We start from the raw sequence: 27,542 nt of genomic DNA, 5'->3' as shown, positions 1-27,542 counted from the left end.
TTTTACAGAAGGTGGAGCTTTTCCATGGTAAATGACAAAGATATAACCTATCATATTTTTTTCTACTCCTGCATTTGTTTGTTTACTCATATTAAATTTATAGTCCTTTACGCGGGATTCGAACACAAGACGCAGCATGTTAGTTGTGCTTTGTTGCAGACCGACAAGTTAATTCTTAATTGGAAAAATAATATTTATAACTTACCTTGAAACGGAACTTGTTCCCATTTGTGGAAGTTTGCAGCCAATTTATCATAAGCTATGCTTTCATCCTTGTTGAAAGGTGTTGGTATTGGTGGAAACACGCCGGACAAATCCACACTTGCAGCTGGTCCGCCATAAAAACGGCTTGTTTGACATTTCACTTCACCAGTAACATTTCTTCTCAGCGTGGGCAACAGCTGTTTAACTTTAACCACAGTCGGCACAACACTAGGAAGATTCCATTCACGTAAAAGCAAACCCACACGCTGCATCATTATTTGATACTTGCTATCACTGATAACTGCCTACTTGTTATATACATCGGCAGTTTTGTGCGAGCATATTCTCACAAGGTCTGTAACACCAGCTGTGTATCTCCTACTCGTGATTCGAGTATTTTTAGATTAGAGACAAAACAGCTAAAAACACAGACTCAAGTCTCGTATGGCTTCGTAACATTTCCCTCCTCACCAATGACTAAATATCCTTCGTTTCACACATTGTTGTATAATTATGCTCTTTGGTGGTGAAAGTAAGCATTTACATTAGTAATACTACACTTTATTCAATTTATTTCTCCTTTATTCGTCGATACAATGAATTGAAACTGCACTCACTTATTACACTCTTTGCCCAACTCGTTCCCGCCGTATCTACAGCAAATAGGAATAGGAAAACAGCTTGCTGCGAATTCAAAGCACTTCAGTCGGAAAGATGTATGACTACTCTCTCTCGTGAATTAAATTCCTATTAACGTAATGTCGCGTCTGTTCCAAGCGCTAGGACGCTGGTCTTCCATCAAGGCGGCCCGAGAATGATTCCCGGCCAGGTTGTTGAATTTGTAATGGACAAATCAATCGTTGTAGAAGGTTTTTAACTTCAACATGTTTATATATTTCTAATTTTTCTTTATGCCGTATACCATTTTTGGCGGGATTTTATTCTAAGGATTTAATTTTAGAGATAATAATAATAATAATAATAATAATAATAATAATAATAATAACAATAATAATAATTTTATTTTCCCTGGCAGAGTTAAGGCCTTCAGGCCTTCTCTTCCACTCAACCAGGATCAAATCACATACAGAAAAATACATTCCGGTATACAAATATTAACTTAAAAATAATAATAAACATAATTAAGTAAAAAAGAGAGACTGAATACATATACACAATCAGTATTAACTTTAAAATAACAATAATAAAAATATATGTATCTTTAAGATATGTAAATATCTTTGTTTTTTTTATATTTTTTTTCTCTGGCTTCCTGTTTATCTCTATCATTCTATTTCCCCACATTGCTCCCAGGTCATCTATCATCTGAAGTAGTTAAAATTAGACTGGTGTGAACTATTAGGGACAGTACGAATTTTCTGTGCAAATATACAGTTCACAATGCCAAGAGAATGAATTATGCAGAATACAAGGACATTAAGTGTCTAAAGAGTGATTTTTTATTCAATAGCGAAACGCTTTTGTTATTTGCACCTTACTATACAGGTGTCCGACAAGTTCCACATCATAGGATAAATTATAATATGTGCTCCTTAAGAGCGCCTCCAAGTTCATAACATATCTGAAAGCGAAACTTCATGCTATTGACGATCCCGTCATCTTGAACTTCTAAAGTAACCGACAAACCATGCTTTGCCTCCGGATGACGTCTGGTAAATTCGTCCGCAACCATTCTCTGCGACCAACGCTCAAGTCCGTACAGCAAAATGATCTCAATATGTTCGTCCTGCGTCAGCATGATTCACCTAAAATAAAACAATAATAATAATAAATTTTGATATTGCCTATGATGCGGGATTTACCGGACACTCTGTAGAACTGGCCACCCTGCTCAATTTTCTCCTGGCTTAGTTGCCTCACCAGTGACGCCTTATTGGTGTTACTTATGAGATTCCGACAGTTGACTAAATAACAACATAGGAGCTGAAAGGTTTTGTGATGCATATTTTGATCAGTATATTCAGTAGGTAAAAGATGTGTGCATAGAAATTGAGTAATATAGGTTTAAAATTATTGTTTATTATAGTATTAATTTTCGGAATATTTTCCATTTATTTTAAGTGAATGTAGAATCTGTGCCTAGAACTGAAGATGGGATTGATTTCCCTGAAACCAAATAGATATGTAAGAAGTAAGTTAAACACTAAGCATGTTTGTATTGAAGCTTCATTCATAAGTAATTTCTGAAATTTTATAGACAGGCTGCTCGATTCTTCTTCATCATCATCATCATCATCATCATCATCATCATCATCCGTCACGAATTAGGCCCGTGTAGACCTGTTTCGGCCCCATCTAGCAGTCTTCTAAAGGATCTTCCTAACCGTCGATGTCCTATGGGTTGATATTGCATCATCATTTTGGGGATTCTTGAATTGTCCATTAGTTTTACATGGTGTAGCCAATTTAGTTTGTACCTGTTTATTTTTTCTTCTACTGACTCTACTCCTAATTGTTCCAATATTTCTTCATTCATTTTTCGATCTAAAAGAGTATATCCTGGTGCTCGGTTCTTAATTAAATAATATGTGTAGATCGATTTACAATTATTAGGAGTAATTCATTTCTCTGTTCAAACTATATAAATTATTTTACAATTCATGTTTTGATTTTCAGATAAGCCAGTAATACAATAAATAATGTTCAAATGTTCAATCTTATGACATAAATTTATATTAACTTCTGTTAATACATGTTAAATATAAATGATGTATAAACGTTTTCGTCTTTTACGGCATCATCAAAATAATTTTAATTAATGTTAATATTAGAGGAGAAAATTCGCTCCGACACCGGGGATCGAAACTAGGTTCTTGGTTCTACGTATCAAGCGCTCTCACCATTTAGCTACGCCGAAGTCCAATCCACAGCACCGGATCGACTTCACTCCTCCAGTGTTTTTCCCTTTGTGTCCTGACTCCAAGTTGGACATGTATATTTACATTTTATATTAAGTCAACTGCCATTATACAAGGAGCGCACTCAGTTGAGTGACTTGGTGGCCGGGTTTCCACAGTAATATGTACAGAAATATGCACTGTTTCTAGAACAATCTACGTAAAGTTTATTGTTTTTGATCCCCGGCGCCGGAGCGAATTTTTCTCCTCTAATATTAATTACCATAACAGACATTCTGTAGGACCATGAAACAATAATATTTACGTAGAATAAAATAATTTTAATCAGGTATCTTTTACTCATGTGCATTTACACGACACTAAAGATATAATTTGGCTGTTCCGAGATATAGATTAGAAAAAAAAAATTAACCAGTCATGTTATGGGAATCAAATTTTATAATAAATTATCTCCAGAAATTAGAAATATTAATAATATAAGATGCGAATTTGGCTTCTGGGTTCGATACCCGGACTCGGAACAATTTTTCCCTTGAATATTATTAATACAGTGGACTCTCCTAAGCTCGACTGAACAGAATTGAAATTTCTGTCCAATAAGGGTAGCGGGTGTGGCAGGTGAAATGAATACAAATTCTTATTGGTTATCCATCAACGAATACAGTACTGTACTTGCATTTCCTGCCTGCCCCGAGACTTGGGTATGCGCATCTAGTACCACAGTGGGTTTCGACAGTTCCGTCTCACAAACGGCAAAAGTCTCAAATAGAAAAAGAAGGGTTCATTAATTTAAAAATCAGTGATTAAACATGGATGTCCTAATCAATAAAATATTCTGATTTCCTTTAACAAAAGTATCACAACAAGACACAGAACCAATTCCCATTCAAATGGCAAACCCATTTCTTAGTCTCCGTATAGGGGCGTGTCTAATTCTCCTACGTAAGCAGTCGAACTATAGAATGTCGAACTAGTTTTCTGTTGAACTTTAAGGGGAGAGGATGATATTTTTTAAAACTTTTTTCCTATTTGGTGTAAAATATTAATTTTTTGTATGTAGAGAGCTCATAGCTGTGGCAACTCGACCAAATAAAAATATTTTGAAAAAAAATTATTTGGGGGCCCAAATTTGAAAAAAAATATACCCAATGCAGGATTCTACTAAAACCGATATATCTAAACCATTTTTAAAGATAGATTCAAACAGTTTTTGCAATGTATTTGCAAAAGCATGTTCTGTCTGTAACAGAATTTTGATATCAGTCCCTACTTTGTAAAATAAACAATTAAAATGTAATAACAATTTTCTGATTTCCTTTCTTGCAAACAAACGGACGTATTTTTAAAATGAAATCAATTAACAAAATTCTGTTACAGAGAAAAGTTTTCTAATAGTCTAAAGAATGTGTGTTCTAAATTTCATGCATGTATCTTTAATAGTTCAGAAATTATATCCATTTTTGTCTGGCAATGTAGCAAAAAAAATGAAGTTACTGGAAACCGATAAAAGCGGGCGTGTGATTTAAAAATCCATAGCGCAGGAAGTTTAAAAATGACGTCTCAACATCCGATAAGGGCACAAATACCCACAAAATGTTATGCAATGCATTCCACACATATCAAAGGGTATTTCAAAGAATTTTTTTAAATTTAATTTAATTTACCGGAAACAACAATAAAAATGGGCGAGTGATTTAAAAATCCATAACGCAGGAAGTTTAAAAATGGAGACTCAACATCCGATAAGGGCACAAATACCTACAATTGTTATGCTATGCATTCCACACACATCACAGAGTATTTTAAAGATTTTTTTTTAATTCACTCATTTTTCACCAAAAAATACCATCCTCTCCCCTTAAGAGCTTCCACTGTATTATAAGATTTCTAGGTGTATGGTTAATCAATTATTAATGAAAAAAAAAAACTTTTATGCTCGACCATGCCGAAATGTAGTAATTATACACCTGGTAGCTGTCCTTTAATGCATGTCAAGAAGTACACCTACTCATTAAAGTACAGGTCTTCAGCCAATCACAAGTCATCTTTGTACCGTTATATCGATTAATCTCGGATATGCAATCGACAGACAATTAGCGAAAAGTCACGGAGGCTGGAAATCCAATGCTGTCGCAGAAGGTTATGTTCTGTTACTATAATAATTAGCGTTAATTGTAAATAATATTCAAATAAATTCAATTTGTTATCTCGTTTTTCAATTCTAAATCAATTTCCAGGTTATATCAGACTAATGTTCATTCTTATTCTATGCCAAGGTCAATGACATTCGGCCTCGGAAAAAATCAATACTTTCGCGTCTGCGCACATCTCACAATTCAGGTCAGTTCGGACATAACCATAAAAAGACCTAATTTTCAATACTTTCAAGTTAGAAATATGGTCGAGCATAAAAAGTCGTATGAAACTTGCCTATAATGGTAATTAAGACGCTCGTATGAAAATTATGAAACTCGCTTGCGCTCGTTTCATAAACAAACATACTTGCATCTTAATTACTGCCATTATAGGCTCGTTGCATAATGTACTATTACGATATTCGTGACTACATGAAAAATAGCTTAATGTAATAATTTTATATGGACAAATCCTATAGCATGTATAGTTACGTTCATTTGTGTAAATAAATAAACTAAACTATATTGTTATCTATACATATACCTACTGTATCATGTATTGGCCTATGATATCTTTAAATTTATTCCTCATATTTGCTCAATTTGAATAAAAGCGTGGTCAGTGCGAAACACTGCTGTAAATGATAATTTGTAGATAAAATGCAGGAAATTAATGTCACATTCACAGAGTTTACACAAACAAGAGGCGAGAGTGGAGCTGCAGATAACAATTATGACACGTTCCAGTCGACGTGTGGAGCGTCCCATGAATAGAAACTTCCCTTGCAATTATTATTAATTACTCTATGACACAGGAGGCTGAATTTCTATTAGGTGTTAAATTGCTGTAAACAAATTACTACACTTTCCCGAAAAGAGAATTCTACAACATTATATTGTAATTTCTTTTGTTCGTATAAATTTGTGATTTTGAGCTATACAGTAATGAGACAGTGTGGAATAATTTGATATTTCATGCTACCACCCAGATGCGCGCACACATTGAATAATGTTGCAGTATTCTCGGAAATGTAAGAAATAAAAAAATGCTTTTCGCTTTACATAAATGTCAAGTATGATTATAATTTTCTGGGAAATCGTTAGATGAATTTTTTTACATGATCTTTGTTGTTGAAATGCATTATTTAGGATCCATTATTATGTATGTATGAATTTACGAAGTCGTTAAGGGGTTAGGTACAGCTTACAGCAGTAAAATTTTGGAAATAGTCAACATTTTTTCCTCCATTACTATATCTTGTACAATAATGTAAATTTGTATGTGTAAAACACTGTCCTTCTGCTATATGAAAAAAAAAAATATTTTCACGACTTAAAAAATTATTTACATTTTTTTTTTTTTTCAAAAAATCAGTTCACTGTACAATGATGAAGCATTTCCCACATAACTCAAGAACTATCCAACATTCTATGATGAAATTTTTTCTGTGTATTTATGAATGTCATATCTACAATATGATGTTAAGATCACTTCTTTATTGTCCACACCTGTGGAGTAACGGTCAGCGCGTCTGGCTGCGAAACTAGGTGGCCCGGGTTCGAATCCCGGGGAAAGTTATCTGGTTGAGGTTTTTTCCGGGGTTTTCCCTCAACCTAATACGAGCAAATGCTGGGTAACTTTCGGTGCTGGACCCCGGACTCATTTCACCGGCATTATCACCTTCATATCATTCAGACGCTAAATAACCTAGATGTTGATACAGCGTCGTAAAATAACCCAATAAAAAAACTTCTTTATCTTTGATAGATTGCCTGATAAAAAAATAAATTCATTTTAAAAAATGGTCAAATATCAGATTTTCTTCTAACACAAATTGAGAAAATATTATTTGTTAAGGTATGTAGTTGAAAGAGCATGATATTGTAAACATGAGTTTCAGCAATAAAATAAAAGAGAGAGAACATGAAAAAGTTAACAAGTTTATGAGTTATGAGGGGAAGGCTTCATCACTGCACAGTGAACTGTCACTATTTTGAATTTTGAAAAAAATATATAAATAATTTTTTTTAAATCGCGAACATATTTTTTTCATGTAGCAGAAGGACAGTGTTTTATACATACCAATTTTCATTACTGTAGAAGATACAGTAATGGAGGAAAAAAATGGTGAATATTTCCAACAATTTTACTCCTGTATGATGTACCTAACCCCTTAAGGGAACAATCTGGAGTTAAAAATAGTTTTTGTGGACATATTGTATTTATGATTCGGCGACTTTTACAATATGTCCTCTGTCGATGTAGAAAAGCATTGAACTGAATTCGAGTTGTGTGTTAAAAACGAGGCTTTATGATGCCTCCTACTATCATGTGTGCATTTTTTATTTTAATAACTCAAAAACCATTTATCTCATCACAATGAAACATAAATGCAAGAATACTTACAGCAGGGGTATGGAGTGTGCAAAATATGAAGTCTCTAATTTAAAAATGATAGAAAATACTAATACAATACCTCAACCAGGTAACTTGCCCCGATCGGGAATCGAACCCGCCCCACCTGGTTTCGCTGCCAGACGCGCTAATCTTTACTCCACAGGTGTGGACTCACTTTATTCTTATTCCTCCTACTATCACTACTTGTATTTTCTGTGAAAACATTTCTTTACTAAATTCTCCAAGTAGATGTAGAACAACGTAGGTGATAAAGGGCTCCTTTACGTACTCCTCTCCCAATTTCACTTCCTTCTGACATTCTTAAATTATTCCTTATTCATTACTTTGTTTATGCATAAACAATTTGTGCATTAATAGTACATTATGCAACGAGCCTATAATGATAGTAATTAAGAAGCGAGTATGGATGTTTATGAAACGAGCGCAAGCGAGTTTCATAATTTTCATACGAGCTTCTTAATTACCATTATAGGCGAGTTTCATACGACTTTTTATGCTCGACCATATTTCTCACTTGAAATTACCGGTATTCAGATGTATACATTTTATTTGTATCTGACAAGATCGGAAGTGACCTTGTTCTACGTCGTGTATTGTGAGATGTGCGCAGACGCGAAAGTATTGATTTTTTTCGAGGAACAATAATGTCATTGACCTTGATGTAATCCCGTTAAACTTGATATAACCTTGATTATTGAATTCGACATTGAAAAACGAGATGACAAATTGAATTTATTTGAATATTATTTACAATTAACGCTAATTACACTAGTCTGCGAATTTCAACTTTGTGTTTGTTGCCTGAACTAAGTAATGTGATTTTATATAATGTCGATGTGCTGAATCCGAATTTTCAATCCGTTTGCTTCTATCACGTCAGGTTTGTTTGCAAAATCACTTAAATATATTTTATAATTAAGTGACTTTCATCACAAACTTTTCCATTTCACTTTTTATTTCAAATTCAAAAACAATATTTAAAAGACACAACTTGTTGAAATTATATGTATGCTTGTTCATACATGTCACTAGAGTGTTTTTGCTTTGTTTTGTCTTGTTTACTTCACTATTGGATGTATAAATTAGCACAATGTATCACACAAAAAATTACACCACTTGCTTCTTAGTTGAGAAAGTCCGCCTGTTCCTCTTTCTTTTATGTTTCTCTTCAGGTATTTCACGCTTTAACATCCAACAATAATCACCAAGCATACTGATGCTCCGGCGTCCCTGGTACCTTCTTTCGAACTCCTGCAGATCCTTGTGAATCGTTTATCTTACTCTTAGCTGAAAAATCCTAGATTTTCGGCGAAATAATCTAGCTGAGAAAACAGAAAATTTTGATACTCATGTTACAACCAAATTCCTTGTATACTTCAAGCATGTTAGCCACAATGTTTCGGTAATTAGGATCCTTGTTGCCAAGACAATTTAAAACAACTTCACAAAACAACTTCCATGCTGATTTCTCCTTTTCATCCATACTGTTTTTAAATGCTGCACCAGACATGTTTTCTTATGTCAGGACCATTAAATATATATCTTCTTTCAATTTGCTTCAGATAGTAGTGGAAATTTCTCACATATTTACTTAAAACAGCCTCCTTCCTTATTTAAAGCTTTTACAAGCCGTTTAATTAAGCCAAGCTTGATATGGAGAGATGGCAGCACAACTTTAGAAGAACTCACATAGCTTTGGCGTACAACATTCTTACAACCGACTTCCAAATTTTGTCGAGGTGGCCAGTCTTTCATAGTCCAGTGATCAACTCGTGCCCTACTATCCCACAGGCAAAGAATGCATGGAAATTTGGTAAAACCAGATTGTTGACCCAGCAACATAGTAAGAACTCTGAAATAATCACAAACTTGCCAGTTATGTTCCTATAGTCTAGTCGCAATAACAGCAGTTGCAAATTTGTGTATGGTTTTTTGAGGATCACTGAATAGGCAACGGGCACTGAACCAAAAATGTTTCCGTTATGAAGGAGGAAATCCTTTAAACTTCGCTTGGAAGCATTACTGAACAGTCTCCATTCACTTAGGTCATAGTTTGGAAGTCCAAGTTTTAGCATAAATTCTTTCACATTACTGCAATATACAAGATTATCATCTTCGGAGAAAAAGTATTTAAAACCTATTTCACGTTGTCCGCACAGGGATTGGTACATTAGGCACAGGTAAAATGGCTGACCGAATAACTGAATACACAATTTGATTTTTATGTTTAGAATCGTACCCCTTCACATCACACGAACAGAAGTAGCAATCATTACTATGGTTCGACTGCTTTCTCCAAACCATAGGTACTCCAAAAGATAGCAATGGTCTTCTCCAATTGATCAAATGACGGAAGTTCTTCAGTGCATACTCTACATAGTACTTTGTGTGGTGCCCAAGCTTTACTTTGGTCTCCAAGTTTGATTCCAAAATATGCATGGTATGACTTTTTCACAAAATCTGTAATATTATACCTCTGCTTAGGCAATGTGTATATCCTACATAAGTTATATAACAAAAGTGGTCTGCATTATTTAGACATCCTCGATGGAACATGGTAAGCACTTTCTTACTGAACTAAAAACTTTCAACATTCTACTCCACAATAAAGCTTCAAACTGATTTCGTTTCGTTTCCAGATGAAACGCAGACTAATGAAATATGAGAGGAACTAGACGAGTTGAGTTCAGTCTCTCACCAAGGAGTGGCTGACATTTCTATCTTCCACAAATAAAAATAATGACAAGGCTGCACGTTATTTCGCCCTAACTTCCTTATGTGCTTGCAACCCCTATCTGCTAAGAAACATCCAGTGTCCTTGGTTTTCAATATAAACACCTTAAAAATATGTTGAATACATTTGGTTTTCATATCCTAACATACTAAACCTACATATGTTAAAGTATTACAGTTTAAATAATTGCTCTATAAATTGTCGTAATATATTAAAAGAAAATTAAAGTAAAAAAAATGGTACGTGATAGGAACTTTTTGGCTTTGAATTTGATTTCAGCATGCTAAAATTACCCTAAAAACATTAAAATTTTGGAGGCAGGAATTTCATCGCAGACTAGTGTTATTATAGTAACAGAACATAACCTTCTGCGACAGTATTGGATTTCCAGCCTCCATGACTTTTCGCTAATTCGCTTTCGATTGCGTATCCGAGAATAATCGATACTTGCGGTTTTATAACGGTACAAAGCTGACTTGTCATTGGCTGAATACCTGTAAGCTGAGTTGTCATTGGCTGAACACCTGTACTTTAATGAGTCAGTGTACTTTAATGGCATGCATTAAAGGACTGCTACCATGTGTATAATTACTACATTTCGGCATGGTCGAGCATAAAACTACTTAATCCTACAGTTTCTTTCTGCTCGCGTAAGTATACTTGCAGACAGGGCAACTTTAACGAAAATATTTGTTAATGTTGAGAGAGGAATCCGGAATGAAACCTCTTGTGTCGTATGTCTACATCTGCAAAGCAGTGGTCACCTGTGGCTGTTTTAATTCTGGCCTCGCAACTGAAGCCACCCCGAGGATAAAAATTTGAATGTCAAATATGTTGTTCGTCCCTAATCCATTCATGAATATTTACAAACATCAGTTGGCTTTTACTGTTAAATCCGCAGCTTTGAGTTGTGAACAAAGCATGGACATGCCTACAGAAAACATGATGCAGTGCTACAAAGAGAAATGCTCTAAGGCTTATCACAGAGCCCAACTGTGTACGCGTTTCTACTATCATGTTGCCTTAAAACAAATATTCGCAGATATTCACAATAATACCGTGGAAAATATTTCGTCATTTGGGAATTTAAAACTACATTCTACAAACTAGTAAAAGTTAAACATCAGAAAACGCTACAGTGAGTCGAATGTTGCAAAATGCTTCATTTTTTAATATAATGAAAGTTCACAAAAAATCTGAGCCCTGGAATTGACCTTAATTTGTGAGTAGCCTACATTCTTTTCATGACGACGTTTTGTGTTAAAATCAAGATATTTTAGTACTAATAAAAATGCATAATTTTTAGTACAAGAAACAAATAAGATCTAATCTACCCTGTATTAGTCTTAGCTGTTACATTGTTCATAGAATACAATCGCCAATGTGTGTAATTATCTTCAAGATTTGAAGGCCAAGAGAGAAAGTTTGAAACAAAATTAGCCAAATTTCTTCATACTTTTATATTTCGTTCTCAACTGACAATTTTTTGTGTTTCTAATTTAAATTAATCTACGTATATTCATTCATTTAGTGTTCTGCCCAAGGACAGGTCTTTCACTGCAAACCCAGCTTTCTCCAATCTTTCCTATTTCCTGCCTTCCTCTTTATTTCCTCATATGATCGATATATCTTAACGCAATCTACGACTTAAATTATGTATAAATAATAATTGTGAATTATATATTTTGGGGGAATAACGAATTACGCAAAATATCCTACTTATTTATTTATTGCTTTTATTTATTTATTTGTTTATTTATTTATTATTTATTTACTTATTTCATTTATTTATTTATTTATTTATTTATTTTATCCATTTATTTACTTATTTAATTATTTATTTAATTATTTAATTAATTATTTTATTTATTTATTTACTTATTTACTTTTTTATTTATTTGCTTATTTATTTATTTATTTATTTATTTATTTACTTATTTACTTATTTATTTATTCATTTATTGATTCATTCATTCATTCATTTATTAATTTATTTAAAGGTATGAGCATACAGGATAACCGAATTAAAATTTTCACTTACAACTATAGTATTAAGTATTTAATACAAATATTACACACACACACACACACACACACACACACACATATATATATATATATATATATATATATATACATACATATACATACAGTGTGCTTCATACCATTACAAAAAAAAAAAGTAAGGAAGGAAATTTTCGTAGGCCTACAATGAATTCTGTCCTGATTGTTTTCAACATCAGGAGTAAGCAATTTTTAAACCGTCAGCATTGATCGGCATAGAGGCATATTCTGCTCGTCCTAACTCCTAAGCCTAGAACGTAGTGCACAATATTGACATTATTAATTTGTTTACTCTGAAGTGTGAAGGGAATTTGCTTAGTATTGATGTGGAAGAGTGGGGGTAACTGCTGAGGGGAGATAGTTGCGAACTTTAATACAAGGTTGACGGGTTTTTTTTCTTTTTTTTTTTGTTGTGGAGCTTGGTTTTAAATTTTTGTTTTCTTTTAAGTAGGTTATTTTACGACTCTTTATCAACATCTTAGGTTATTTAGCATCTGAATGAGATGAAGGTGATAATGCCGGTGAAATGAGTCCGGGGTCCAGCACCGAAAGTTACCCAGCATTTGCTCGTATTGTGTTGAGGGATAACCTCGGAAAAATCCTCAACCAGATAACTGCTCCGATCGGCAATCGAACCCGGGGCACCTGGTTTCGCGACAGACTCGCTAACCGTTACTCCACAGGTGCGAACTAAATTTTTATTGCGGAGCTTGATATTACTCTGAACATTATCAGTACGAAAGCTGGCGAAAAGAGGCGTGGTTTCAAGTAGCTTTGGAGTGAGTAACAGTTGATGCATTCCTTTTGAATTCTTCACAGGGCCGGTGAGATAAGTCCCGTATGATATTTCTAATCCTTCTACTCTTACTCCTGGTACTCGTCTTACTCATACCCCTTCTTTTCCTACTCCTGCCGCTACTTCTACTACTGATCGAATGTGAATTAATGTCAAGGCTTTCCTGAAAGAAATGGTGGTTAAAACACGTAGATAAGATTAATCTTCTCTTACTACCGAAGTTAAACAAGGGCGTTCTAATGTTGCAGTATAAATGGATACCACATCTCAACCACGGCTAAAGTTCATAATCTTAGGAAACATGAAAGCTCTCCACATATCAACCACGGCTAAAGTTCATAATCTTAGGAAACATGAAAGCTCTCCACATCTCAACCACTGCTGAAGTCTTATCTTAGGAAACATGAAAGCTCGCCACATCTCAAACACTGCTGAAGTTATTAATCTTAGGAAACAAGAAAGCTCTCCACATCTCAACCACTGCTGAAGTTCTTAATCTTAGGAAACATGAAAGCTCTCCACATCTCAACCACAGCTGAAGTTCTTAATCTTAGGAAACATGAAAGCTCTCCACATCTCAACCACTGCTGAAGTTATTAATCTTAGGAAACAAGAAAGCTCTCCACATCTCAACCACTGCTGAAGTTCTTAATCTTAGGAAACAAGAAAGCTCTCCACATCTCAACCACTGCTGAAGTTCTTAATCTTAGGAAACATGAAAGCTCTCCACATCTCAACCACTGCTGAAGTTCTTATCTTAGGAAACATGAAAGCTCTCCACATCTCAACCACTGCTGAAGTTATTAATCTTAGGAAACATGAAAGCTCTCCACATCTCAACCACTGCTGAAATTCTTATCTTAGGAAACATGAAAGCTCTCCACATCTCAACCACTGCTGAAGTTCTTATCTTAGGAAACATGAAAGCTCTCCACATCTCAACCACTGCTGAAGTTCTTATCTTAGGAAACATGAAAGCTCTCCACATCTCAACCACTGCTGAAGTTCTTATCTTAGGAAACATGAAAGCTCTCCACATCTCAACCACTGCTGAAGTTCTTAATCTTAGGAAACATGAAAGCTCTCCACATCTCAACCACTGCTGAAGTTCTTAATCTTAGGAAACATGAAAGCTCTCCACATCTCAACCACTGCTGAAGTTCTTATCTTAGGAAACATGAAAGCTCTCCACATCTCAACCACTGCTGAAGTTCTTAATCTTAGGAAACATGAAAGCTCTCCACATCTCAACCACTGCTGAAGTTCTTATCTTAGGAAACATGAAAGCTCTCCACATCTCAACCACTGCTGAAGTTATTAATCTTAGGAAACATGAAAGCTCTCCACATCTCAACCACTGCTGAAATTCTTATCTTAGGAAACATGAAAGCTCTCCACATCTCAACCACTGCTGAAGTTATTAATCTTAGGAAACATGAAAGCTCTCCACATCTCAACCACTGCTGAAATTCTTATCTTAGGAAACATGAAAGCTCTCCACATCTCAACCACTGCTGAAGTTCTTATCTTAGGAAACATGAAAGCTCTCCACATCTCAACCACTGCTGAAGTTATTAATCTTAGGAAACATGAAAGCTCTCCACATCTCAACCACTGCTGAAATTCTTATCTTAGGAAACATGAAAGCTCTCCACATCTCAACCACTGCTGAAATTCTTATCTTAGGAAACATGAAAGCTCTCCACATCTCAGCCACTGCTGAAGTTCTTATCTTAGGAAACATGAAAGCTCTCCACATCTCAACCACTGCTGAAGTTCTTATCTTAGGAAACATGAAAGCTCTCCACATCTCAACCACTGCTGAAGTTCTTAATCTTAGGAAACATGAAAGCTCTCCATATCTCAACCACTGCTGAAGTTCTTATCTTAGGAAACATGAAAGCTCTCCACATCTCAACCACTGCTGAAGTTCTTAATCTTAGGAAACATGAAAGCTCTCCATATCTCAAACACTGCTGAAGTTCTTAATCTTAGGAAACATGAAAGCTCTCCACATCACAACCACTGCTGAAGTTCTTATCTTAGGAAACATGAAAGCTCTCCATATCTCAACCACTGCTCAAATTCTCAGTCTTAGGAAACATGAAAGCTCTCCACATCTCAACCACAGCTAAAGTTCATAATCTTATGAAACATGAAAGCTCTATAACGCCGCTGGCTATTTATCTGTGTGATATTTTATGAATAAATCTTCCTCTTTAGTTCAGAAACGATACAGAATATTTTATGGACTGGGAAATATGTTGAAATTTCAAATTAACAACCATTTTCTAAAGAGCTTATTTTAAGAGCCTTGGAGAGAACAATGAAGTTACAAGATAAACATTGTCTACTGAGAAGTCTCTCGAGAATACATTGACTTGCTGGCCTGGGAATAAGAAACATTTCCAGTTTCTGGCTTGCGTAGCAACTGGGGATTCCAACAGCTTGAGAGCTGAGTATATGAGTGGTTGAAATGGAGTGTCTATTAGGTAGGAAAACCTGATAGCGCATCATGTTGGAGCGCTTGTATTTCCACATGGATGATTTTTAGATTAACTGGGTATGCCACCATATAGCAAACGTCATTACAGCTAACAAATATGTTAAACCAACGCAAGAGTTTAGAATTTGCCAACATTCAAAGCGTTAACTGAACTGCAGAAACGCGACAAATCATTACATGTTTCGTCCCGGGATAAAACTAATAACATAAAACTATAAAACGTTTAGAATGTTTTAGGTTTTAGTACTATACACAGCGTAAAAAATGTATGGAATGTTAACTGCAACTTGATACTTTTTAGTCAACAGAGCGTGAAGCTCTACCTCCATGCCCTCAAGCTCCTTCGTGGCGTTTAGAGAGGTTTATATCTAAGCTTTTTACATCGTAATATTATTACGAAACAAATCATTCAGGTACAAAGGATACTGTAAAAATATACAGGGTGATTCATAAATCAATACAGAAACTTCGTGGGTGTAATGTAGAGGTAAAAATAAGAGTAAAATGTTATATAGCACTTTTTCTGAAGTTTGTTTATTTCAGAGATATGCAGCAGAGTATGGATCACAAGTGCAACACAAAGAAAACGAAATTAATTCCCGCCAGAGTTAAACTAAATAAAGGGATCACAAATAGTATATTTACTCCAAAACTTGTTCACAGTGACGTCCATGAAGGAAAAGACAGTGACGTGATCGTCGTCGTACTGCTCTTGGAATGTTGCAAACCCCGTTCAACTCATTCCGCACAGTTTCAAAACCATTTTAAATTTGCTGTTGTAGTTTTAGTACGCTCGGAATTTCAGTACCATAAACGAGCGCCTTGAGACGGCTCCAAAAGTAAAAGTCCATGGGGTTAAGGTCTGGTGATCTGGCTGGCCAAGCAACTGGTCATGCACGATCTATCCACTTACCGGGATATGCAACGTTGAGATACGCCCTTGCCTCACGACTGAAATAAGTAGGAGCAACATCGTGCATAAACCATAAGGTGGTTCGTGAATTGAGTGGGACATCTTCATGAAGCAGACCAACCAATTCATGTTCCAAAAATTGTCGGTGCACTCGGCCAGTCGGTCAGTCAGTTTCTGTAATGATAAAAGTAAAAATCAGAATCGTACGGAAAAAGCAATATTAACATTTAGGGAAAAATTATTTTTTCTCTCTGAGAGAGTATTCATATGGGACTAATATTGTATTAGAACTGTTTGTTGTACTCTCTACAAGGAATAAGCTGTTAAAATCTGCACTATACTAAATCCACCCTGTATAAAAATTGTTTTACTGAAATGCAGTAGAAATTAAAATATAGAATAAAGAGTATAGGTCTAATGGAATAAATTAGAAAGGAACATAATAAAATGAAACAGAATAGAAGAGAATGTAGTAGAATAGGTTACCATTACATAGAATAGAATATCTTCTTCTTCTTCCCTTCAAGTATTAGGCCAAATGGCCTGTTACGATCTCACAGTTGAATTTTCAATCCAGCGCTTCTTTGGACGACCGAGAGATCTCTTCCCGTTTGGACGATAGTGGAGCGTGACTTTTGGGATTCTATCTCTATGCATGCAATGCAGATGATTTAGCCAGTTGTTCTGATAATGTTTTACGTGATTAATTACAGGTTCTAGTTGTAATTCTTCCATTACATCTTCATTGCGTTTGTGATCCCATTTCGTATATCCCGCTGTATATCTCATAAATTTCATTTCATTAGCCGTTATTCTGCTTTCGTCTTTCTTCCTCAATGTCCATGCCTCACTGCCGTAACAAAGTACAGGTCTCGCCAAGGTCTTGTATAGGCGAATTCTAGTATGCCTTTGTACTAGGGAAGGTTTCATAATGTTGTTAATTATTCCCATTGTTTTGGTGTATTTAGAAATTTTCTGTGAAATGTCTACTTCAAAGAAAAAAGATAACGTGTATCCGAGATATGTAAAATAATTTACTCTTTCAAATATTTTTGAACCTAAACATATTTTGCTAGGCACAGGATATTTTCCGCAGAAGGCCATAATTTTAGTTTTCCCTTTATTGATTTTCATACCATATTTAATTCCAATTTTTGTTAAAATTAAAAATTGAACGTTGTAATTCATCTTCTGAGGATGCCACCAGAGCTAAATCGTCTGCAAAAAGTAATGAATCTAGTTGTAAATGTTTACTGAGTTGTATATATCCATGAGGCAATTGTTTCCATTCTCTAATTATTTGATTCATATATAGGAAGTCGCAGGTTCGATTCCCGCTCGAGGTTGTGAAATTTTTAAGGCTTAAGGACTTTACTAATAGACGGTAATTATACACAATATGTAAAGGATGTAAATAATATTTTGTTATTGAAGTGTTGTATCAGTGAAGAATTATGTTGTGTCAGTGAAGAATTATGTTGTGTCAGTGAAGTGTATTGTGTCAGTGAAACGTGTTCCTGTCAGGGAAGCTTTATAGTTTATAGTGGCAGTGCAAAGTATTTGAACAGTGAAATGTTTTTGAAGTGTTAGTGAAATCAGGATAGAATCAGTGAAATGTGTCGTAGTTCCAGTGCAGTGAGTGAGTTGACAGCGAAATGAGTGTAATGTGGAAAGGTACTTGTGCAGATATGAACATATCATACTCGTGGGTTTTAGTTCGAACTTAGATTTAAGATACAAATTAGATTTATTTTAAATGTTATTTTAAGTGATCGTGCTTCGTTTAATTTAGGATATTCCCTATTATTATTATTATTATTATTATTATTATTATTATTATTATTATTATTATTATTATTATTATTATTGTTAGTATTAATTATTTGTATTAATTATGGTATTATTATTAACTGTATTTTTAATTAAAAAGTTTATTATTGTCATTACTCAGTGTAATTACTTCCACTGTCACCGGGTATATACCCATTGCAGTGTGAATAAATACATACATCTATACTAATAATAAATCTGTATCTATACTAATAATAAATCTGTAGCCGAAATTTTTCTGGTAATTTTCGATTTTCCAAAAATAATTGGTCCTAACATATACAATTAACCACCCTGAAACCGAAAATCGCTTTTATGAAATTTTTGTTTGTATGTCTGTCTGTCTATCTGTATGTTTGTTACCTTTTCACGCGATAATAGCTGAACCGATTTATATGAAAATTGGAATATAAATTAAGTTCGTTGTAACTTAGATTTTAGGCTATATGGCATTCAAAATACTTTATTTAAAAGGGGGGTTATAAGGAGGCCTGAATTAAATAAATCGAAATATCTCGCTTATTATTGAATTTTCCGAAAAATGTTACATAACAAACGTTTCTTTAAAAATGATTTCCGATAAGTTTTATTCTTTACAAAATTTTGATAGGACTGATATTTAATGAGATAAATGAGTTTTAAAATTAAAATAACGCCATCTAAGACGGTGCAATGAATAAAGAACAAATGACTTCGTCTATAAAGGGCCTTGGACAACAACAATCGAAACAGGGGCCCTGGACATCAACAATCGAAAGCTATTAAACATAGCCTACAGATAATGTTTCTGTGTTTGTATGAAGTAATATCAGAAGCTAAATTAACCGATTTGTATAATTAATTATTATTTCACCATTGGAAAGTGTAGTTTCTCTAGATGGACATAATGCTATAATGTTATTACAGTAACGTCTGAGTAAATCGAGGACAGGTAAGATTAAAATAGCTTCTTATGCACAGATAGGCTATTTTGTACATTCGTTTTCTGTATTTCTTAAAATAATATTTATGTAAGTATACTCATTTTAATCTCAGAGAATTAACGAACAACGAGAGTGTATTGATTTAGTATGCAGTAATAGTACGTTAACTTAGCAATCCATTATTTTATAATTCAAATTTTAACTATGCTCAATTGAATCGTGTTAAAATACGTAAAAAATATATATGCAATAAATGCAATGCAAAAAAAAATTGGGTAATGAGCGAAGCAGATTATCTTGAGCTGTTGTAAAAGTTGTTCCCTGGATCAAACGTCATATTTTAATTATGTAATTACTTTATATTTATTTCTAACAGGTGCAGCGGAGCGCACGGGTACGGCTAGTACATAATAAATAGCAACGGTGGCCGGCAACCCGATGGGCAGTTATTTCATAACTGCTTTCAAATCTCACAATAGAATAGAATATAATTAATTTAATTCATCTTAAATTATGGGTGAAATAAGTTCACAATTGTATGGATTATACAGTGTATACATTTTCTTTTCTCACTAGCATCACTGTACACTGCTTGTCTTCTAGTAAGGTAAAGCTTCTGTATATTATTATTTCTTCAAAGTGAATGATTCACGTATTTTTGGGGGACAAGTGAGTCAGTGGCATATCAATTTTCAGAAACTTTGCAGTCGTGAGTGTAATATCATTCTGTCTACCCCAGCTGACGCTGAAGTTTCAAAGTCTCCCACCACTCAAATGTTGAGTCGGTAATCACCAATTATTGCACACCTACTTACAAGTAGGTCACCTAATTTCCTCTTTTTTTCGTGAGATCGTTTATTCTGCTGAAAAAGAAGGTTAAATTTAATAGCGTTCAATATCTTTATGCTTTAAAATCACACGTGCAGAGCGGGCGACAAGATGGAGCGCATAAATATTTTGTAAAATATTCGTCTGTGAGATACGCAGAACTGCTGTATAGATGATATATTCTGGCCCATCTTTTTCTGCGTAACTAAACAAGTGAATGATTCCTTTTCATTTTTCACATCCAAACTTAAATTGTTTGACAGGGTTTTTTTTTTTTTCTCATAGTCAATATACGGTTTAAAGTCGGTAACTCGATTTCTAAAACACGGACGAAATCGTGGTCCCAAACCCTAGATTTTAAACCGCGATCGGGATCTAAATCATTGTGCGATTTCTAAAAAGGAAGTCGAGACGCTGCTTGAGAAGAAACCGAGGTTCGTGGGTTTTAGCCTATATATGGCACGCAGCTAAGAATTGATTTTTATTCCTGATAAACATTCGATATTAGAACGAAATGAACATCGGGATTAATATTTTTATTGAATTGTAGTAAGTCACATTCTTTTGTTCTCAGCTAAATTATTGTTATATTTACCAATTTACAGAATACAGGGTGTTAAAAAATAACGTTTACAACGCTTCAGGGATGATACAGGAGATAAAAGCAAACATCTTTTTTAAGTGACAAAACTTTAGCAGATGCGCCGTTTTGCCGCAAGATGGCCTGAAGTGTAGATGGCTTGACTTCCGTCACAACACACACTGGTTAGTTCTGTTTGTATTGCTGTACAACAAGTTAAAAGGGTCCCTAACACTCTCTGTGGTAGTAATTATTTTGTTTTTCTACCCTACGTCCTACCAGAAATTTTAAAGAAAATATCCCATTGAACATCAGAGAACGAATATGGTTTCAGCATGACGGTGCCCCTCCACACTTTGATCGTCGTGTCATGAACCACCTAAATGCTACATTCCCCGATCGTTGGATTGGCAGGGGTGGGCCGGTACCGTGGCCACCTCGATCACCGGACCTAACCCACTGGATTTCATGTTGTGGGGAGACATGAAATGTCTTGTGTATGAGACACCGATCGACACGGCAGAAGACTTAGTTGCTCGCGTTGTTGAAACTGCACATGTTATTCGAGATAATGTTAGCCTTTTTGAGCTTTGCAGAAATCCATAGTACGAAGGTACCAGTTGTGCAATGCCTTCAATGGACGGCAGTTTGAACACCACCTCTAAAACGACAACTGGTTCTCGTTCCTTATGGATTATACTAACACTACGTACACAATAAACGGCGCATCTGTCAAAGTTTTGTCACTTACAAAAGATGTTTGCTTTTACCTACTTCATCATCCTGAAACGTTGTAAACGTTATTTTTAACGCCCTCTATATGTGCGTTTTAAAATGCTAGCAGTACTTAGTATTTAATAGGAAACGGATTTTTAGGTACCAGAATGATATTGACCAAATAATTAGCACAAGTCGAGCGTTATGTTGTAGTTTATCATTTGTTCATAACTACTTACCAACTTTAACGACCTGAAAACCAGATTTTAAGGAAATAATAACTTAAATATTAACGCGATTAAAATTTCAATTTAAACTAAAATGTAGTATGGTTCTATTTTCACATATAATAGGCCTACTACGTGGAAAGCCCTACTAGCATAAAATTTAAAATAAGAAGACAAATTCACCTTTGATTCATATTCTTGTAGGTCCACATCATTTTCGAGTATTAAATAAAATGTCAAAAACTGCTGTAAACACTAAGAATTAAGTTACATCGTCTTATAGGCATAAAGGTATAATTTGTATAATAGTACATTATGCAACGAGTCTACCCAGTATAATGGCAGTAATGAAGACGCGAGTATGTTTGTTTATGAAACGAGCGCAAGCGAGTTTCATAATTTTCATACGAGCGTCTTAATTACCATTATAGGCAAGTTTCATACTACTTTTTATGCTCGACCATATTTCTAACTTTAAATTATTCATAAGTTTTCATGTTATGCTTATGTAAGTGACGAACGGAACTGACCTGATTTGTGAGATGTGCGCAGACGCGAAAGCATTTATTTTTTCCGATGCACGAATATCATTGACCTTGATATAACCTATAGAACATTAGTCTTGATATAACCTGGAAATTGATTTATAATTGAAAAACGAGATGACAAGTTGAATTTATTTGAATATTATTTACAATTAACGCTAATTATTATAGTAACAGAACATAACCTTCTGCGACAGTATTGAATTTCCAGCCTCCGTGACTTTTCGCTAATTGTCTTTCGATTGCATATCCGAGAATAATCGATACTGGCGGGTTTATAACGGTACAAAGATCATTTGTCATTGGCTGAACAACTGAATTATAATGAATAGGTGTACTTTAATGAGGTGCATTAAACGGCTACTACCAGGTGTATAATTACTACATTCCGGCATCGTTGAGCATAAAGTATTTTATCCTACTTCCCTCAAAGCAGCAAAGTATAAAAAAAAAATCGTCAAAATGCCGACTCTTGCATTTCGTTACAGATTATTGTTTAGCATTCTTGCTAAATTTTGCGTTGATTCCTTCGAAGATCGAAATATTATTCTGAAAATATTGTCGTTATATAGTTACAAAGGATTATTTATCTTTCTCATCACTCTAATCTGGGGATTTAATACTCGTAGACACAAATTTTCATTTGATAATCATCCAGCTGATCTACTATCTCCATCTTATATACATGAAGCCATGGTTTTAAACCTACCCCAGCCATGGTCTCGGCTTCAGATCATGGTTTCGAGTCATGGCTCAGAAAAATGAAAAAGATCTAGTTTTAAAAATCCAAACGCGGTTTAAAGCCATGGCTGTGGTCTAGACCTCGTTTTAGAAATCGGCCCTAAGATATCTTGGACACAAAAGACCTTACATGCTATCAGATGTAAACCACTATTTTATTTTAGGGATCTGGGACTTTCCATATTTTCATGGGATTACAGATTTTGAGGACTTAGTCAAGTGTTGCACAAATATGTCCTGCAGAAGTACGCAGTAGTTGACATTTCACGTCGCACTTGTCTCCCCTGATAAACAAAATGTCTAGTGAGATTTAAATTATTTCACTGATTAACTTTACAACTTCTTTACTGTATTAACGTTTTAGGAAATTACCTGGCCTGACTAGTTTCGAAGTGGTTTCCTTCATTGTCCGAAGCCTAGTGAAAAACCAGCGCTATCTTCTGGTTTCCTGTTATGGTGAGGTGCGTTCATGATTGTGTCGAAAAGTGTGCGTGTTTTGAAATTGAGATGAGTTTTCAGGATATGCTGGGGGTGTGTTTTTGTATGCTTGTAAATTTAATATTTTTCTAGAGTGTCAAGTTTCTGGGTTTATTTGGCTGGATATGTAGTATTTTCATGTCAGTGTCTATGTTGCTGTAGTTGTGATTGGAGTTTGTGATGTCTTCTGCGTAGGTTGAATTGTTGTGTAGTTTGGTTACGGCTGTGATATGTTACTTGCAACGTATTTGAAATGATCTTCCAGTCTGTCTAATGTAGAAGTCGTTGCAACTGCTCCTGTTAAATTGTATTTATTTGTGTCTTGTGCGTTAAAATGTTTTTGTAGTGTGTTGTGTATGCAATATTGTTTTTTTTTATTTCTTATAGTTTTATTTTCGATTTGTAAAAAAGAACGTTTTTAAAATGGATAGTAGTCTAATTATTTGTTTATATTTCGGCTGACCTTGCACCGAACACAGACCAATAGAGACACAACACAGTAACAAACGACTGCTTTAGAGTACGCCGTAGGTATTGGGCAAAGTAAATAATCACTGTCTATTCTCATTTTCAAAAACGTTATGTTCACAAAACATTTTTGTTTTCTGGGAAAACCTTGACAGTTACAGGAAAACTTTGACTTTTTTTCTTCAGTCACTTATGTTCTACCACTGGCGTTGCCAAAAATATATACATAAGTAAAGACATACATTAATTATTAAATGAACGGATATGTAATGAAGCACTTAAAATTTGAAAATAATTAGTTACAATTTTATACATGGCAACTCTGAAATTAAGTATTTTCAGGTCCTAATTTGTCACATTTTCTTCACCGAAATATGAAACATAGTATACAATTATTATAATAAATAGGGACCGGATTTTTATGTAATTACATATTATATTCCTTTCAACCTAATCGTATATAAATAACAAATCTCTGCGAATCTTGTAATTACCATTAATATATTAAAATTTTATACTACATATTTTTACATATTTACACCACATTACATATTATGGCTTGATATTACCTATTTAGGGGTTTTTATTCATTTTTACTTCTCTAAAAGGAAAAGAAACTTCTGCTGGAGAAGTTTACTATTTGAAATACACAGATTTAAAAAGCCGTTTTACCTACCCAAGAAAGGATATATTTCAGGACGAAACATAACGTCCTTAGTTCCAGGAAGTAATAGAGGCACTCACCCCATACCGCCCACTGTAAAAATGAGTGAACAAAAGGCAACCTTTCTCATATTGTAAAAATCACTCAGAAAGTAGCGTTGCCTTCATGCTGTGGATGGGACGAGGACGACATGATTTTTCTCGAACTAGAATTTGTTCTGCACACGTCTTAATAAGCCGTGCCCATGCAATTTGCAACCTTACCCACCCTCTTCCTAATCCTTCCAGAGAAAACCCTTGTCAAGTCTGACATTAGCCGCAATAAAGTAGCCGACTTTTGAAAAGAAGTTGGAGTAAAGGAACAAACTGGAAACATGTTGAAAGATTAAAGTAAATAGCGTTACTTTAAATTTAGTAGCCCTATACGGAAATGGGATATTCCGAGCAATTAGAAAGTGTGGTTCTCGGCTGGAATAATCCTACCCTTCTGAATGAGACAGGAATGTCACTTTTCAAACAACAGTTTGTAAATGTCTATAGTTTGAGGTTTTAGTAGGTACTTTATTTCTTACAGGGAGCAGCTAAAATGCATATGTCCCACAACTCCTCTCATTTTCTCCTAATCCTAAAGCGAAACAGTGCTTGCAGTACTGGTGCGTCATTTATTTCACTCAGTTCTCTAGTTTTAGTACTTACAGTGCAAGTGAGTTTAACTACTGCTTTTAACTAACTAAAATGGCCCCTGTATCTTCAACCATAACGACAAAAAATAAAATCATGGATTGCGATGGACGAAACTTTCACTACAGATGGAAAAATAGTAATGTGTTAAGTGCGCGGTAAAAAAGTCGGGTGCTCTATGAAATCACAACTGGAGAGTCTTACCTATCCTATAGGCTACCTGCCAGATATTGATATTAAATATTTTCATGATTTTACATATTTTGGTACATATTCAGCTTATTTTTCTTATACGATGAAAGAGTAATGGAACGGAGAAAAACTCTCTCCGGCGCCGGGATTTGAACCCGGGTTTTCAGCTCTACGTGCTGATGCTTTATCCACTAAGCCACACCGGATACCCACCCCGGCGTCGGACAGAATCGTCTCAGATTAAGTTCCAATTCTTGATTTCCCTCTAGTGGCCGCCCTCTGCACTACGTCATAGATGTCTATGAACGTAGGACTCAAGTCCACACATGTGCTGAGGTGCACTCGTTATGAGTGACTAGTTGGCCGGGATCCGAAGGAATAAGCGCCGTCTTAAATCACGAAGTGATTTACGCATATCATATAGAGGGACATCATTTTATTTTTACTAACATTTCTGATATTAACCTGGCTATACTTTTGGATCAACGGTTGCTACCCTCTTCCACGACTGGAGTTCGATTGCGTAATATACAAACAAATCACTTTACCAGGTATAGGAGGGAAGAAAAGTAGTTCATCCATTTACGTAAAGTAGGAAATATCACGCTTTTGAGTTTGAAAATTTTCATTAGGTTTTTGTTTAATCAGAATACAGTACAGTATTAACAATGAGTGTTTTTACTCACGAACTGAGCTGCCCATACGTACGTATTTATTATGCAGTGTATATTATACTGTCTATAGCACATTAGCGTACGATATAGAGAATGCAGTTAAATTGAAAAATAATCATAATATGGATATTTAAACACATTTTTCAAAATGGTGGCGGTTCATTTCGATACAGGCTTCAGTTCTAATATGTGTAATTCCAATTATTTACCAGTTTCGTCCTTCGTACTAGTAACTCATGTTGAAATAATTCTGTACCTATTCTGTAAAAGAGTAATTACCTTACGTACTATAAATTCAATCTTCACTTCTGCTCGATCCGAAAAGATAAAATTACTCAGACATGCTATCTACTGTCCGTCCAAGTGGTTATGTCGCAGGATCGTAGAAGGAAAGGAAATCACGTGACAGTTAATTACTTAACGAGGCCCTTTTATTTAAGTTATTTTAAATAGTTATATGGGTCTAATATTACGTACATGTCCATTCCTAACAGAAATTAATGTACTCAGAAAAGAGCTAAGACAGTCCAGCCACTAGCCTTTGCAGAGAGGCGAATAGAAGCTGGTGGGGAAAACCGGAATGCGACGTAGGCAAATGGACGACAGTACCTGTGCGAAAATGACGCAATATTGAAAGCGAACATATTTTTGGAACGTACTGTGACGGTAAGGCTACTATGGCTGTATATGCGGTCTTGGATCTGTGTGGAGGACGGTTGAACTTCATTAGTAGAAGGGATGGGAGTGAAGTACATTCAAAAACTCAGGTACAATAAAAATTGAAGCAAAAATAAAATGATGTCCCTGTATATTATTTCAATGTACCGAAGTACATATGATATTTCCATGCAGAAAAACTCTCTCCCGGCGCCGGAGAGAGTTTTTCTCCGTTCCATTACTCTTTCTTCGTATGATGACGTAGTATATCTGCATGGAAATATCATATGTACTTCGATACACTGAAATAATTATTTTTCTTACATAAATATGTACATATTTCACACCTTGATATTACATAAAAATCCGGTTCCTAATAATAAAGCTAACAATATAGAAAAAAAAGACGTGTTTGAAACTGAAAGCCAGAAATAATTAATTAGGGATGATATTTTGTTTCCCTGTGGGTTTGCATCTTACAGACCTGTAGTAGTCTTCATGGCCGATTGAATTTACGGCCGCCGCGAGGGAAGAAGGCGACTGTGTGGCAATTATATTTAATTATTTTTGCTTCGAATCATGTTTAACCAAGTATGAAATCAAAGTCTATACCTGCTGCAGCCCATGACCTAATTAAAACAGCGTGCGGAGTTGGCCGTGAAGCAATTATTTTATTATAAGAGACTGAC

General features: G+C 34.9%; 1 protein-coding gene and 1 long non-coding RNA gene across 2 annotated transcripts in view; one reads left to right on the top strand and one right to left on the bottom strand.

Moving 5' to 3' along the window:
- The window catches only part of LOC138697709 (4-hydroxy-2-oxoglutarate aldolase, mitochondrial-like), a 259,461-nt gene extending 258,623 nt beyond the window's left edge, over positions 1-838 (bottom strand). Inside the window, exon 1 of the mRNA XM_069823188.1 lies at positions 206-838. Coding sequence (XP_069679289.1) covers positions 206-479 — 274 coding nt within the window. The 5' untranslated portion in view covers positions 480-838. The remainder of the gene's footprint in view (positions 1-205) is intronic.
- LOC138697711 (uncharacterized) overlaps positions 1-27,542 on the top strand; it is a 542,983-nt gene that overhangs the window by 53,330 nt on the left and 462,111 nt on the right. The gene's annotated exons all lie outside the window — the stretch shown is intronic.

Source organism: Periplaneta americana, chromosome 4 (assembly GCF_040183065.1).
Source record: "Periplaneta americana isolate PAMFEO1 chromosome 4, P.americana_PAMFEO1_priV1, whole genome shotgun sequence".
NCBI lineage: Eukaryota > Metazoa > Arthropoda > Insecta > Blattodea > Blattidae > Periplaneta > Periplaneta americana.
Note: the sequence above shows the minus strand (reverse complement) of the source record. Positions and strands in the feature narration are given on the sequence as shown.